General features: G+C 40.5%; 1 protein-coding gene across 2 annotated transcripts in view; it reads right to left on the bottom strand.

Annotated features, from left to right (window-relative positions):
• Positions 1 to 2,264: 2,264 nt before the first annotated feature.
• MAOA (monoamine oxidase A) overlaps positions 2,265 to 15,447 on the bottom strand; it is an 86,519-nt gene continuing 73,336 nt past the window's right edge. Inside the window, exons 11-16 of one of the 2 annotated variants that reach the window (XM_011938653.1) lie at positions 13,092 to 13,145; positions 8,326 to 8,383; positions 7,022 to 7,119; positions 5,169 to 5,280; positions 4,903 to 4,965; positions 2,265 to 4,704 (exon numbers count right to left, since the gene is read on the bottom strand). In XM_011938653.1, the coding sequence (XP_011794043.1) occupies positions 4,558 to 4,704; positions 4,903 to 4,965; positions 5,169 to 5,280; positions 7,022 to 7,119; positions 8,326 to 8,383; positions 13,092 to 13,145 (532 nt within the window). In that variant the 3' untranslated portion in view covers positions 2,265 to 4,557. The remainder of the gene's footprint in view (positions 4,705 to 4,902; positions 4,966 to 5,168; positions 5,281 to 7,021; positions 7,120 to 8,325; positions 8,384 to 13,091; positions 13,146 to 15,447) is intronic. The other variant, XM_011938651.1, reaches the window with a different exon arrangement.

Raw genomic sequence — 15,447 nt, 5'->3', positions numbered from 1 at the left:
AAACTCTGAAAAGAATTGCCTTGATCAAGGAAGAGAGCCAAGCCCTGGGCTCTGATAGAGGAAAGAGAACTGTTAGTATTACCTAGTACCTTCCTTTGTTTTCATCCTCTTCCTCTAATGTCTCAGTCAGCTTCCTTAGGTTAAGGGGCATGCCTTGCATGTTTACCACCACCTCGGTGTAAACAAGGAGTGTAGTTTGAAAAAATTAATACACTCAATGTTGATGTCCTGTTTGCTGAAATTATATCATAGCACAGAATAAATGTTAACAGAAGAGCGGTGATTTCTATCTCACTGCAAATATGTGGTTTTTCCAATAAAGTCTGACACTGCTCTCGTCAATGGTGACATTCACAGCAGGAGATAAACATTGCCATGGTATGCTGGGCTGGGGAAGGGTAATTTCTTAAGGGAGAGTTCTGGTCTAAGAAGACTTTTTTTCTGTCTTTGTTTTTCTTTTTGCCCTTCCAACCCAGGCCTCTCTTACTCACTCCGGGTAGTTTTACAAAATGGTTGCTGGTCTTTGTGCTTATTTCTTAGAAAATCAAAGACATCCAAAAAGAACTTTTAAGTGAGGCAAAATGCAGCTTTTAAGTGATGCAAAACCAAACCTTGCACTTCTTTATCAAGGACTTGAAGACAACTTGGACATGTGAACCAAGCCTTCAAATGTATTTTATTTTTTATTTTATTTTATTTTTTGAGACGGAGTTTCACTCTCGTCATCCAGGCTGGAGTGCAATGGCGTGATCTCGGCTCATTGCAACCCCTGCCTCCTGGATTCAAGCGATTCTCCTGCCTCAGCCTCCCAGGTAGCTGGGATTACAGGCTTACACCACCATGCTGGGCTAATTTTTGTATTTTTAGTAGAGACGGGATTTCACCATGTTGGTCAGGCTGGTCTTGAACTCCTGACCTCAAGTGATCCACCTGCCTCAGCCTCCAAAGTGCTGGGATTACAGGTGTGAGCCACCGCACCCACCCCAAATGTGTTTTAATTGGTCAGCAATCTTTTCAAGGAATTTGAATATAAATGCTCTTTAGAAGGGCACATACTTCCTAGGTCAGCCGGTCCTCAGTATTCCCAAATGTCTTATGTCTGCTACCGTTCGTTTTTAGCTGCCCAACTTCTGAAGACAGTGGATTTAGGACTCCTATTTAGAAATGCTTATTTTTTCCCTTTGATCTTTCTGTTAGTTTTCTGTAGGTGGGGCTCCTTCACTGAGACAGAGATGGAATCATTTCCAGGGTTCCTTCCAGTTCTGATTTTTCTTTCTTCCGTGTAAAGAATAGTGCAGAAGTACAACCCGCTAAAAGAAGTTCCCTTACCTAACAAGGATAGGTTCACAGAGAGAGCTCCATTCTATCTATAAAACCAAAGTTCAAGTCCACGATGTCTTTTACATGACAAGGCGACTCTGTATTTTCTATGGGAGTAAAGCAGATAATGCAGTACTCCGCCCTGGATCTGCAGGGAATACAGGCTGGCTGAAGTTCCCAGCTACAGTTCCTCACTAGAAATCATCCTTGAACCTGCCTTACCCAAGGTAACACTCTCTCTCAGAGGGAGGCTGATGAAGGGTCACAGAGTCCAGACCTCCTTGTCTCAATGAGGGACACTTCTGAAGGGTCTTCCTAGCTCCTCATTAGAACCTGTAGTTGCAACTGCATTGTAAGCCGACTCTCCTGCCCAGTCCTGCCTTCCTCACTCTCTTAGGTGTATTTTCTGAGGATTGTCTTCAATAAACTTTTTGCCCTGACTCTGTATCTTAGAGCCTGTTTCCAGGGAACCCAATCTAGGACAAGGAGTAAAGCAGGGTACAGAAAGACTGAATTTTTTGCCCCTGGCATACCAGTAGGCAAAAATACAGTGCTGGCAACAAAATGCATAGACCACATTATGCTGCCATGAAAAGAATGCTTAGAAGCCATCTAATGCAACCCAACTTTTTCCAGATGTGGAGACCAAGAGAACCAAAGTGACTTGCTCAAGGTATCATAAGCTAATTAGGTGAGAAAAATTGGACCAGAATTCACATCTGTGGCCCAGTCGGGCAGGCTATAGTATTTCAGCATTTAATCAGTTCCCAGAAAACCTCAATAACACATGAGAGTCAAACTCAACTTTGAGAATTTGCAGTCGATATCAAACGATTTCCTAAGCCTATCCTCCACGGACAATGCCTCATTGTGACCTCCTGCTATAAGAAGCCATTGAACTTTCTGCATAGAGCTATCAACTCAATACAGGAGTCGAGTCTGTATCGGGGGTGGCAGTGCACTTTATTAACAAACAAAACAGTACCATACAGGCAAAATCTTACTTCAATGGCAAAGCACACACATAGGTCTACTCCAACATGTAGCACTGGGGCAAACTTCAGACGTGGAACATTAGGCACCAATTTCACAATCAGACTAAACATAGTTCACAATCCTTCAATCTATGCTCTTCAGTGGAGGATAAGGCCTTATTTAACAGTTAACTGGGACAGACAGATGAAGGCTTAAAATCTAATTCTTGGCCTACCTATGGAGTGGGGCTGACTCAGCCTTCAGAGCTGTGAAGTGGATGCCTTAACAGGGCCACGATGTATCAGCCTCTTAAACTGACTTTCGTTTCTCTGGTTCAGAGAAAAGGCTTATGGTATCTTCATACTGGATGAACTCGCATATGGTGAGAGTCCTCAGCTCTCATTTCGTGTCTAGGCACATCTGGACTGGCATTCATTTTGATATCCAATCCGTAGATTAACAGGGTTAATCTAATTAGAATAAATTAAATGGTTTTCCAAAAAATTGGAAAGGGTAAATCACATACTTATGAGTTCTTCAACATTCAAGACTTTAAATATGTTAACAAACTGATTACTGTTCCAACTGTTGCCAGTTAAGGAGTTTAAGTCAGCATTTCCCAAAAGGTGTGTTAGGACTGAGTTAATCAGTAAGTTAATAGAAACAACTGCAACAGATTAGGGACGAGATTTCTCAAAGCAGTTTGATATAATATGTGGCAACTCCTTATGTACTGGAGCATATCCAATACATTCTCAAAACTCCTAAATTAGCTAAACCGCAAGACAACGAGCAGCAGAAAAATCCAGCTCTTAGGATAGGCAAAACTTTGGAAGATGTATGCCCTCACACCGGGGTCCAGCAACTTAGGTTTGAATTTATAAGGTTAATGATATAATAAACTTGGGTTGGCTGGCTTCCCCTGGCAATTGTTAATTCCCCTCAAATAAAAATATGTTGATACATTTTAAAAAGAAGCATTTTACGGCTGAAAACTTTGGAAAGGGCTTTTAAAAATCTTGAGTTTTTAAAATAGGAAAACAAGAAGTGGGCACCCTTCTGGGACGACATTACTCCTAAGATAGAGAACTTAGTCTTCATATATAAAATGACTCAATTTTGCTTCCTTAAAGCGAGCTTGCTTTAAGGAAATTAGAGCCCTAATTTCTTTTCTGTTTGATAGTCTCAACAAGTAACAGTCAAATTTCTCATGTGTATTTCAGTACTCAAGAGAAATTGGCATGCTATGCTAATATTTATGCAGAGGTAACCATGTTGAAGACATATGTAAGTTGAGAGGTATGTCTAATTCTGTGGTCAAAGGAAAAAAAAAAAAAAAAGAAAACTGCTGCTTTCCCGAAGTTGAAATAGAATGTTACAACTGACAAGGATCCGTCGGTGTCTAGCTGCCTTCCAGGGGGAAGAGAAGATGCCAATCGCAATTGGGCTCACACAGAGCTAAGCGGGCAGCCCTCCCAGGGGATAGTCCTGCCACTATTTTCCTCTGCTCAACTGGAAAGCTGCACGCAAGTCACAGCAAGTCAGTCTCAACATTCTAACTCAGTTAAACACTCTCCTCCATAAGAAGTGAAAGAGGAAAAATACAAATAAGCTAGCACTGAGACTAGATGTCTAGAAAAGTCGGAGGAATTAGAAGTGGTCAGGAGATTCCTGAGGCAGCAGCTCACAAGATGTCCCCATTCTGGTCTGAGGGTCTGCATGCCGCTACCCTCAACACTGCTTTCCTTTACTATTTCCTGATCCAAAGTGGAGGCTGCTTCTTCCAGGAGGCTGGGAGCCTCTAGGCTCTGTAATGACACTTCACCATTGCCTAAGGGAAGAAAAAGGACAGTCACAGGCCGGGCCTTCACCTACTCCACCTCCACAGAGAGAAAGTCAAATGCTTTGTTTCTGAAATCATCAGGTATTTTGCATTGAAGGGAATAAAAATAAGACACAGAAATCGTTTCTGATGAGCACATCACCTTTAACTTTTTGAATTTCAGAAAGTGATCACAAGGCTTTATTTTATCAATTCACATGAGTTGGTCTACACAGACAAAGAAGATGGAGCTTGATCTTACTGAAATTAATTAGGCGATTCGTTGAATTGTTTTTACTTTAACAATGATTGGAACTAAGCCAAAAGTAGTTAAATCCAGTACACTTAAAAATGGCCCAATGACACAGCCTTTAAATTTGTCAATATTTTCCTTTTGGTGACATTGAAAATCAATGAGCAGAGAGCATAGGAATAAAACTTCAAGACCGTGGCAGGAGCTTGTATTTGTACACCACGAATCCCAGGGCAGTTACTGATGTGGAAAATCCAATGATCTTCAGCAGGCCAGATACAGAAGGCAGGTTTCTCTCCCAGAAGGTGTGGGTGATTTCTACCACTGGAACGTCCTAGATGAAGGAACACAGATCATGAGCAAAAAACTCATGCTGACATGGAGGAACAAAACACATCTGCAAGATCCATGCCTGGAGACCCCTGGGATAGTTGCATCTATAATTAAATCAAAGGCTAGAAGAAGGGAGATGTGAGTTTTATGTTCCATGATTGGTCTAAGGAGAGATAGTGCCCAGAGCCACCAAACTTACCTTTGATTCAGGTTCTTGTACCCAGATGTCTTTCTCAGTCACCTTCCCGAGACCATTTAAGACCTGAAAGAAAGTGACCATGGTATTATGAAAAAAGGCTGTATAGTTTCTACAGATTCAAGGCCCTGCTAGCCACAGATGAGCCCCATGAGTGAGGGGCAGAGAAATGGACATACAGATTCTATCAGTGTCAAGAACTAGCAAGACCAGATGCCAAAAACGTTGCCGTGACTCAGGAAGGAGAGAGCCTGGGCTTTCCTGCTTACCTCCCTAGCTGCTCGTTCTCCAGCCTCAACTGCGCCTTCCATGTAGCCGCTCCACTTTGTGGCAGTCTCTGTGCCCGCAAAGAAAATCCTGCCCACGGGTTGACGAATCACCCTTCAAGGGAACCAAGAGGTTACACAGAGTTACTTGGGAAGGTGGGCAGGGTAAACGAGCCAAGCACTGCCCTCATTTAGTATGCAGAAGGCACAGAAATTTAGACTGTTTAAAAAACACCCGTGTGACTTAGCCCAAGGTGAAAGGCCACTTTTTGCTTTCTGGGTCTGCGTAGAGGATCTGAACTTTCAAGCCAGGGAGAATCAGGCCATCAGATCATCAATCATTAAAGGGGATGTTGACCTTTGCCAAGCCAGCCAGAGCTGGAATATAAGAACATGTATTCAATCCCCAAATCAGATTTCTTTGCTATGTTTCCTGTTGGCAGTCCATTCTTCTCCCTAGCCTGTCTTTCTCAGGGGAGGGTGCACTCTTCTTGAGAACAGCCACAGATCCAGCTTTGCAGGCACTCCCAGTGTGTCAGGAGGAACTACAGTGGCAAGTGGGAAGACAGGGACGTTAACTGTCATTTCTGGCAAATGAGAGACCTGAGACATTATATGGGTGTGTCTCTTTAAGAAAACAACCTCTGTACAGTTAGCTTCTCTGAGCTTCTCTAGGGACTGGTTGAGGGCAAGGAAATGGGTCTCCTCTTACAAAGAAGGGCTGGACTGAATGGACAGCTGTCCCCTCCAACTTTCTTGGCTTTGACTCCTGCCATGTCCACAGCTAGTTTCATGAACTCTCCCAAGCTGCACGTCCTGCCCCCACCCTGATGGCCTTCATCTCAACCCGCTGGCACTCCTTTTTCCAATTCCAGAACCCTGGGCTTCATCTATTCCTTATCTTAGTCTTGTCTTCTAGACTTCTACTTTGATGCCAGAACTAATCCAGTTCATCAATCCTGCTATTGTTAAACAAAGGCGATTTGAATCACTTAAGAAGAAAAAAAAAAAAACAAAACACAGACCAAAAACTCTTGTAACGAAAAGGTTAATAAATACTTCCTTTTCGGTGGACAAATGTGACCTTGTATTAACATTCTAGCTCTGTCTCTCTGGAAACCAGATGAAGGTGTAATGCCATCTATGGAGGCAGCACCGCTTATGCTAAAAGTGCCTCCCCTCCCACCCCCACACTAGTAAACTGCATCCAGGCTGGGAGGACTCTAAATGAACTGTAAATACCTGGTAGGAGGCTATCACTTTGGGCTTCCCTGAGTGTGATGTCTCTTGTAATTGAGCAAGTCTTATAACTGAGCAAGTTACTGGACACTATGCCTATGAAGCATAGAGATAATGGCTTCCATGGGGCAAGGGGCTTCTAGGTCAAGGTGGACTTCCCCACCCCATGTGGATGTCATTTCCTCACACCTCAACTGTATACAGTGAGGACTCTTTCCCTGAAGAGAACTGTCTGCTGATGCTGCTCTGTTGGCAAGACAGACGTGTTGGATAAACAACGTCCAATGTTGTTCTGTGTTGACTGGTGCCAAGGAGCCTAAGTCAAGTTGAGCTCACGAAGGCCCCTTGGAGGACACTGCAGCTTGCTTCATTCTCACAAGCACTGTTCACATCTGAAATCCTCCCCACTATTCTGCTGTTGTTCTATATGCTGACAGCTATTGTTCTATGTAATGACATCCTTATTTTTCTATGGACATCCAGAAATATACAAGTATTATCTAGGACATAAGAAATGGGGATTTTGACAACTATTTCTAGAATTCCCATTGAACTCTGCTTTTCCTTTTAAATTTGGCACAGGTAATGGATTAATTGGCATAGTGCTTGCGTAATACCTTCCATATTGAGTCATGATCCCAGGAGGGAAGTACGCCGTGTAGCAGCCCCCAGAGTACTGCTCCTCACACCAGTTCTTCTCTTCATAGTGTACTGGCTGCAGTTCAGTGGGGAAGAAAATGCAAAAGAGAAAACAAAGCTGAAATGCTGCAAGTCAACAATATCGTTGCTTTAACAAAAAGTTTACATTAAGAAAATAAAGATCCTGTTTTTCTAACTTACTTAAGGGGAAACATGAGAGTACCAAGTAATGGCCTTTTGTGAAGGACCATGTGGCAAAACATGTATCCTTTGCTCTTCCCATTTTCTTGATTAGGGAAGACATGGAATTATTCCAGTATCTGGGAGAGAGGGGTATCCATCCATCCATGCAGATTCTGAAGTCTTTAGAGCTAAGTCTATAGGAAACCCCATCAACAATTCAGCTTGTGGAAAGGTCTGCTCAAATCTCTGGAGTCTCTAATAACAGATTTTACTTCCCCATCTACCAGGCATTATTGCTAAGAAAAGGGTGGGAAGGAGGAGGCAGAAGACAAATAAATGTCTAAGAAAGGCTTTTTTCCCAACCCCTTCTCTAAGCTGGAAACATGAATGAATGGGAATTCCACTAAAAAGGGGCAATTAAGATGAAAAATGTTTCCTAGGGGACATGAGAGAACCTTCTCTAATTTCCCTGGTACATTCACAAAGTTTATTATTTGAACAGTTTAGAGACAAACCCCTAAAAGAGCCCCCAGCGATTGGTATTTTTTCCAAAAAGACGTAATTTCATTCTCCTAATTGCTTTCAGTGGTGGATTGAAAGCACTGATATTCCTAAATGAGTTGTGAATTGAGTTCACACATGGAAAAATAAATTAGTATGACTTTGACCTGGGAAGAGACTCTAGATTCAGTCTATCTTGTCAAGTACCATACTACTTTGCCTTCGCCAACAAATGATGACATATCTGGAATTTAATTGTGCAGCAGGTAAGTGACACTGACTGAGGACAGGACTGTTCTGGGAACCCATCTCACCCATTCTTGACATAATCCCTGCAGCTCTAGGCTCTCATTACAATTGGCTGCCAGTTATCTAGTGAACATTTAAACAGCCCAAAGGAGTTGCTGTGTCAGAAATTGCATGCACCTAATACCAGTTTTTAATGACCTTTTGTGACTGCTGAAGTTTATCCTCCAAGTTAAGCATATCGCTTTATACACTCTTCATAAGACTGTCAGAAAATCAGAATCTGCTTTGCTTTACTACTTATAATGAACAGAGAAGAACCTGCTAGGGATTAAAGCTGGGAGTTTCTTACATGTAAAGCTTCTTGGGATCCCAACACTTTGGCATAGAGCTCACAGATTTTCTTCTTCCTATAAAACAGAGCCGAAAAAAAATTAGGGAAGGAGTAACTGATGGGTATAGAATAAATCCAGTGAGTTCTAGAGCTCTTGGTATCAACCAGATTTATTACAGAAAACTTAAAATCCATGGCCTTCTGTAACTGCATAAATGAGCAGTTCCATGAATCCCTGCGCTCAAATTAACTTTCGATGCCTCAATAGTCATTTAATTTGAGGATTCAATGGAATTATTCTTTTCTTTTTTACATTTTTGCCTCTTTCACTACCTAATATGATATCTGCTTGAGATAAAAATGGGAAAAATGGATTCAATTAAGTTTAGCCAGTCTTAGGAACTGATTCTGTATAACTTTTCTGGAATACGTAGAATTCTAAAATGATCCTTTTTATAAGTCTATAGTATAAGTGATGGTGCCTTTCAACTATCCTATACTTGTGTTTTAATTACCTACAAACATATAAAGCTCATTTAATCTTTTAAGCATAACATAAGATATGCTATACAGAAAGTATCTACAGTCATTTCAGTCTAGGAATTTGTCACTTGATAGAATGATCTGTGGACCACAGTATTTCAAAGTATATCTGAGGGATGGGCACAATATGCTAATGTTACCTCAAACACAGCCTTTCATTATTCTCATAATTCATTATCTAAATGACTAGCCCAGAACATGGTATTTTCATATCTGAAAAAATTAGTGGTTGTACTTATATAAACTCTTTTTGAAATGAAATACATTTTAACTCACAACTACTCATGGTGAATTTTTTTAAAAGGTCTAATTTACCAAAATCACCTGTTTTAGAAATTAATGGTTTTATTTCTGGATTTGTTTGCATAGGTTCACACTGATCCAGTTATATACTTTTCCTATTTACCTTTTATAGTTTTAATATAGTTTAAACATTTGAAAATGCTCTAAAATATTTGTTAAGGGATAACAAGCAACTGGAAAAATATTTGCTTAAAAATGTGGCAAAAGGTTTGAGTCAAATCTATAAGACAGGCCGGGCGCGGTGGCTCAAGCCTGTAATCCCAGCACTTTGGGAGGCCGAGACAGGCAGATCACAAGGTCAGGAGATCGAGACCATCCTGGCTGGCACAGTGAAACCCCGTCTCTACTAAAATGCAAAAAACTAGCCGGGCGAGATGGCGGGCGCCTGTAGTCCCAGCTACTCGGGAGGCTGAGGCAGGAGAATGACGTGAACCCGGGAGACGGAGCTTGCAGTGAGCTGAGATCCGGCCACTGCACTCCAGCCTGGGCGACAGAGCGAGACTCCATCTCAAAAAAAAAAAAAAAAAAAAATCTATAAGACAAGTAAAAGCTGAAGAGACAAAATTATGCAGGGCAGGGGGAGCTCAAGCTTACTGGTAATAGAAAAATAGAGATTTAGAAATATACAATTTCATGTTGCCAATTACATTAGAAAATATTTTAAAAACATGCCCCCAATTTCTCTGAATAATGTGGGACAAAGTGTAACCTTATAAATTTATCTAAATCCTCACACTTACACCATTTATATAACTTCCAGAACATTCACCTCATAGGTATAAAATCAGGAGGAGGAGGCAGATTATAAACTTTGCTTATTGTCACCATTTTCCATGGAAGGTTTTAAGGGAGAGACAAATGCCACTCCTGAGATGATGTCATGCAACATTAGATGGATATTTAGGTGGATAGTTAAATTTCAGGACAGTCAGAGAAAGTCTGGCTTCCTTCAAAGAGCTGCTCACATTATACATAAAAAGTCATAAAGGAAAGGAATAATGGGAAGAAGTCTGAAGACTATTGTCTGCCTGTCTGTCTCTCTCAGCCTGATTCAAGCCCCTTATTTCAGAGATGAGGAAACCGAGGCTCAGGGAGCTGCAGAGATTTGTTTGATTTTGCTCAGCTAATTAATAGCAGGGTAAGGCTCTACTCTTCTGAGTAATCTGCCCATAGCAGGTACTCAGGAAATATTTGTTCAGTCAAAATCCATCCTCAGCCTACTATGGTACCCTCTTTGCCTAGTCTATGAAGAGATGACTGATTCTAACATCTACTTCACAAGGGTGTTACAAGCAATAATTCAGACATTTTGAGTTAATTAGAAAGTATCGGCAATGATCATTCTAAAAAAGCTCAACAGTACTTAACTTATTACTATTATTATTATTTCTGAGATAGGGTCTCACTCTGTCACCCAAACTGGAATGCAGTGGCATGATTATGGCTCACTGCAGCCTCAACCTCCCTGGACTCGGGTGATCCTCTCGCCTCAGCCTCCCAAATTGCTGGGACTACAGATACATATCACCATGCCCGGCTAACTTTTTTATTTTTTGTGGAGACAGGGTTTCTCTATGTTGCCCAGGCTGGTCTTCAACTTCTACACTCAAGCAATCTGCCTGCCTCAGCCTTCCAAAGTGTTGGGATTATAGGTGTGAGCCACTGCGTCAGGCCTGCTTAACTTACTTTCTGGATGTGTAATAAAACTTTTATTAAAGCAGAGTGAAACCTGAAATCCAATCAACCTCCATTGTAGTTAGTTTTCATTCATGAATGTGAAAAACAATTATAATAGTTATGTCACTATTTACTGTATTTCTTATTATTAGAAGAACCAAGAATGAGTTCATACAAACACAGGAAATTATCTTTCCTTTTCCCTTCTTCCCTTTAAAATTAAAAATTTTTGGAAAAGATATGTAAGGCAAGGATGTTAAAACAATGCACTGATTGATTAATTTGGCTCTAAAAATAACAGAACCTAAGTGATGACCAAAAGAGGCCACTGTGCAAATCATCTTGTTGAACTTATTCACTGGTTTCTAAATCTGGTTGCTTGTCACAATCACCTGAAAGCCTTGTTGAAAAATACAAATAGACAGGCCCCACCTCAAATCTACTCAATCACAATCTATAAGTCTTATAAAAACATATTTTCCAAACATCCTTTGGGATATTTTGATGCAGTCAGATCTGGGAACCACTGTTTTTGTCAATGACATATTCAGTAAGGGTTTTGCCTTACAAGAACTTTTGAGAAGTTCAGCCACTGTGTGGAATCATAACCAAATGTCTACCTACAGGCTGGTATTTATTTTACTATTAATAAGGAGGGAAAGCAGGAAATCCAAAAGAAAATGTCAGCTTAGTGTGGTGTAATGAAAAAGTATGCGTTATATGCTACTCCAGACTTTGTCACAAGCTAGCTGCGATGATTTGAATGTATGTGTCCCTCCAAAATTTAAATGTTGGAACTTAACCTCCAAGGTGATATGGTATTACGAGGTGGGGTCTTTGGGGAAACGATGAAATCAGGAAGATTCTGCCCTTGTGAATAGATTAGTGCCATTATAAACGGGCTGGAGGGAACTAGCTAGGCCCTTTCTGCCCTTCTGCCTTCCTCCAAGTGAGGACACTACCTTCATCCCTTTTTGTCCTTCCTCCTTCTGCCTTTTCTGCCATGTGAGAAAGTGCTACCTATGGAACAGGCTCTCACCAAATACTGAACTGAATCTGTTGGCATCATAATCTTGGACTTCCCAGCCTCTAGAACTGTGAGAAATGAGTTTCTATTCTTTATAAATTGCCCAGTTTCAAGCATTTTGTTACAGCATCACAAATGCACTAAGACACTAGCTATGGAGCCTTGAACAAATCATTCCCTATCACTGGACCCCAAATCCCTCCTCTATTGAGTGAGTAGAGTTAATTTTTAACAACCATGAGATTCTACAATCTCATGGTTGTTTGAATCTCATGGTTGTTGAAATTCAACCATTTACCACTTACAGTGAACAGAGAAGAACCTGACAGGGATTGAAGCTGGGAGTTTCTTCCATGTAAAGCTTACATGCAAACCATGAGATTGTTGAATCTCACGGTTGTTCAAATAAACAAATCCGTGTGCACATGTAGGAACTCATTCTGCAGCCTTTCCCCCACTTCTAAAGTCATCAGAGTAACTCCCAAAGCAAGGGCTGCTAATGGGTTAGCTGTTTAATTTTTTTAATTATATTCAGAGAAAAGTCTATATTTTTGTGTATGTATTGGACCTCTTTAACAGCTAGCAGAGGTTTTAGGGCTACCCAGAGGCATCCCTCCAACAGCCAAATAACTCTGATGTTAAAAGGCTTACCTCTCCAGGTAAGATTTTAATTGAACAAAGGATTCCAAAACAAAACAAAACAAATATACCATAACAGAAAGAGAAAGGGAGAAAGAAACGAAACAAAAAGCCACTGTCCTAAAATAAATTTTATACTAGGAAGCTTTCAGATAAGGGAACATCAGAACTGTGCCCCAGATAATCAGTAGTGAATACTTTCATGTACACAAGTTGCTACAAGTTCAAATACACTTTTTAGAAAGTCCATGTCAGAGAATCTTAGAAAAGGATTATGGCCTTGAAAGGGGATTGGGATTCGGTTTCTACAGCTTTTTTCACAGCTAATATTTTCTATTATTTTCTCCATCCATCTCACAGGGAAATGCTACCTCTTAATCATTGTAAAATAAACACAAACATGTAAAATTAATATATGCACATGGGCAAGGGCTAGGTCAAGAGGGCTATAGCAAAATACAAAAGGTGGGTTTGTTGAAATTTTGAGAATATTTGTGAAGTATTGTGTTTTTCCTCATGTTATTCTACTAGTGTCAGTGCAAAAACACAATACAAAGCTAACTTTTTCATCTATTTTTCAGTTAAAAATTCTTACCTTATTTCCTTATGTAGCTTAGCAAGTCGATCAGCTTTCCGGGCAAGAATGAAGCTGGAGAGAGAGGTTACATTGAATGATCAGGTTACAGCTGCTTATCTTAAGAGCTGCCCTTTCTTTTTGAAGTATTCTTAACCTGTAGCTATTCAGCATTAAATGAACTCTCTCAGACTCTCCTCCTCTACTAGGGCAAATGCCATGTTGTCTTTAGTCTGCCTGTGTGTCCAAAACCCCTGCTAGGCTGTGATTCCCTACATGACCAGTGACCTCCTATTTAATATTTTACTTCTAAAGTTTAACATGGTTTTTGGCATATAGTAGGAAATCAAATGTTGAATGAATTAATGTTGTGCTAAATGATTATTCTGGTAATGACTGTTGCCTTCTGCCAAATACGTTATCAAAGCTGGAAAAACAAATATAAACATGTGTCTGTAGTGGAGGCCATGGTGGGCCCCCCAGGCCTCCCTTTGGGACCAGGCAATCATCACTCTTAGCTCACAGCTGAAACCTTCCCCAGTAATTGGACGGGACAGCAGAGAATGCCTTGCTCAAGGTCCCACCCCTCCCCAGAGTTGTCCTGACCTAGATGCAGTTGAAGACAACTCTGAAGGGCCACCCAGCTCCAGAACTTCCAAGGGAATGGGGGAGGCCTTTGTTGGGACAACACTGGAGCTCAAGTTCTGCTTAATCCTTCCGCCATAGGTAGCCATCCCCAGAGCACTTCCCAATAAACCTCCAGCACCCAAATCTCCAGCTCTGTGTCAGCTTCCCTGGAAACTGACCTGATATAGTCCCCAAATAAAGTAACTCAATAAAACTCAGTTATAACCTGCCTGTTCCCCTTTAATCAAATAGATTCTATTTATTATACTGATATTACTAACTGTATGTATATTTAAAAGAATTGAATTGTGACATGAAGTCCTTAGTTACACTATTATTAGAAAGCTTTCGGCTGGGCGCTGTGGCTCACGCCTGTAATCCCAGCACTTTGGGAGGCCGAGACAGGTGGATCATGAGGTCAGGAGATCGAGACCATCCTGGCAAACATGGTGAAACCCCATCTCTACTAAAAATACAAAAAATTAGCTGGGCGTGGTGGCAGGTGCCTGTAGTCCCAGCTACCTGGGAGACTGAGACAGCAGCATGGTGTGAACCCGGAAGGCAGAGCTTGTAGTGAGCGGAGATCGCACCACTGCACTCCAGCCTGGGCGGCAGAGTGAGACTCTGTCTCAAAAAAAAAAAAAAAAAAAAGGAAAAAAAAAAAAGAAACCTTTAAAAAATCCAAATGATCTAAAGGACAATGAAATTATTTTTCCATTAAAAAATTTTTAAATTTGTATTTCTTTTATTCAAGACCAAAAGGACAGATAGGTCAGTGCAAAAAACAGGTATTTCCTCCTCTTCCTACCTCCAAATTAAAGTGTTCCTCAAATTGGATTGGCAGTTCCTTTAGGGCTCTTATTTGAGATCACTCTGAGAAGCAAAAATGTATGTTAATGCAGAGAATAGCATTTCAGAGAAAGCTGTGGACTATTTAGGAAATCTGAACTATTGAACTTTATGGGATATAGTCATAATTTTGCATGATTTAACGCCTTAAGTTACAGCTTGTTATTGATTATTTTAGTTAGATTTTGGGTTTATGTAAGAATCAGTACGTTTAGATGTATATAGTATTTTTTAATCATCAATATCTGATAAAAGATTAAATGATTTATCTGAAAACATTTTTAGTCAACTCGTCTTGTATACTTTTTACAGTTCCCTTCCCAAAGGGCAGTTAGTGTTGGTTATTTCTGCCAAATCTCAAGTCATGAATGAAATAATCTCTTTGATCTAATCCCAACTATGGATAAATAAGCTTTAACTTACTTTGGTGTTTTATTGAGGAAATTAAACATGCTGGCTTTGTGTTGGAAACGTTTCACAGTTCTAAAGTACAACGTCCTTTCTAGTTTCCAAAAGGTTATTAGAAACACAGTGCTGGGCAATTACCACCCCTATCTTCAAGGTTTTCGTGGCTGTGGCCATGAGCAAAGAGCAGGGTGGAGGCAAGTGTCAAGATGAAAGAAATTAGAATATCACTTTCTAAGAACTGCCTAAATAACTCCATTAACACCGGGTCGGTTATTTGAGCCCTGAATAACCTCGTTAATAATAATGCTGAAGAAAGTCCAAAAGCATTGTACACATAAAAACTTGCACCCACAACCAGTGCTCAATAAATGGTAGCTTTAATTTTTAACACCACATCGCCAAGAAACAGATTATTTTGCTATTCCTGAGTTTCCAAGGAAACTCTCATCTTCTATACTTGGTCCTCTATAACCAATTATTATTTTATATATAT

This window comes from Colobus angolensis, unplaced genomic scaffold (assembly GCF_000951035.1).
Source record: "Colobus angolensis palliatus isolate OR3802 unplaced genomic scaffold, Cang.pa_1.0 Scaffold176, whole genome shotgun sequence".
Taxonomy (NCBI): domain Eukaryota; kingdom Metazoa; phylum Chordata; class Mammalia; order Primates; family Cercopithecidae; genus Colobus; species Colobus angolensis.
This window is presented reverse-complemented; position numbering and strand designations above follow the sequence as displayed.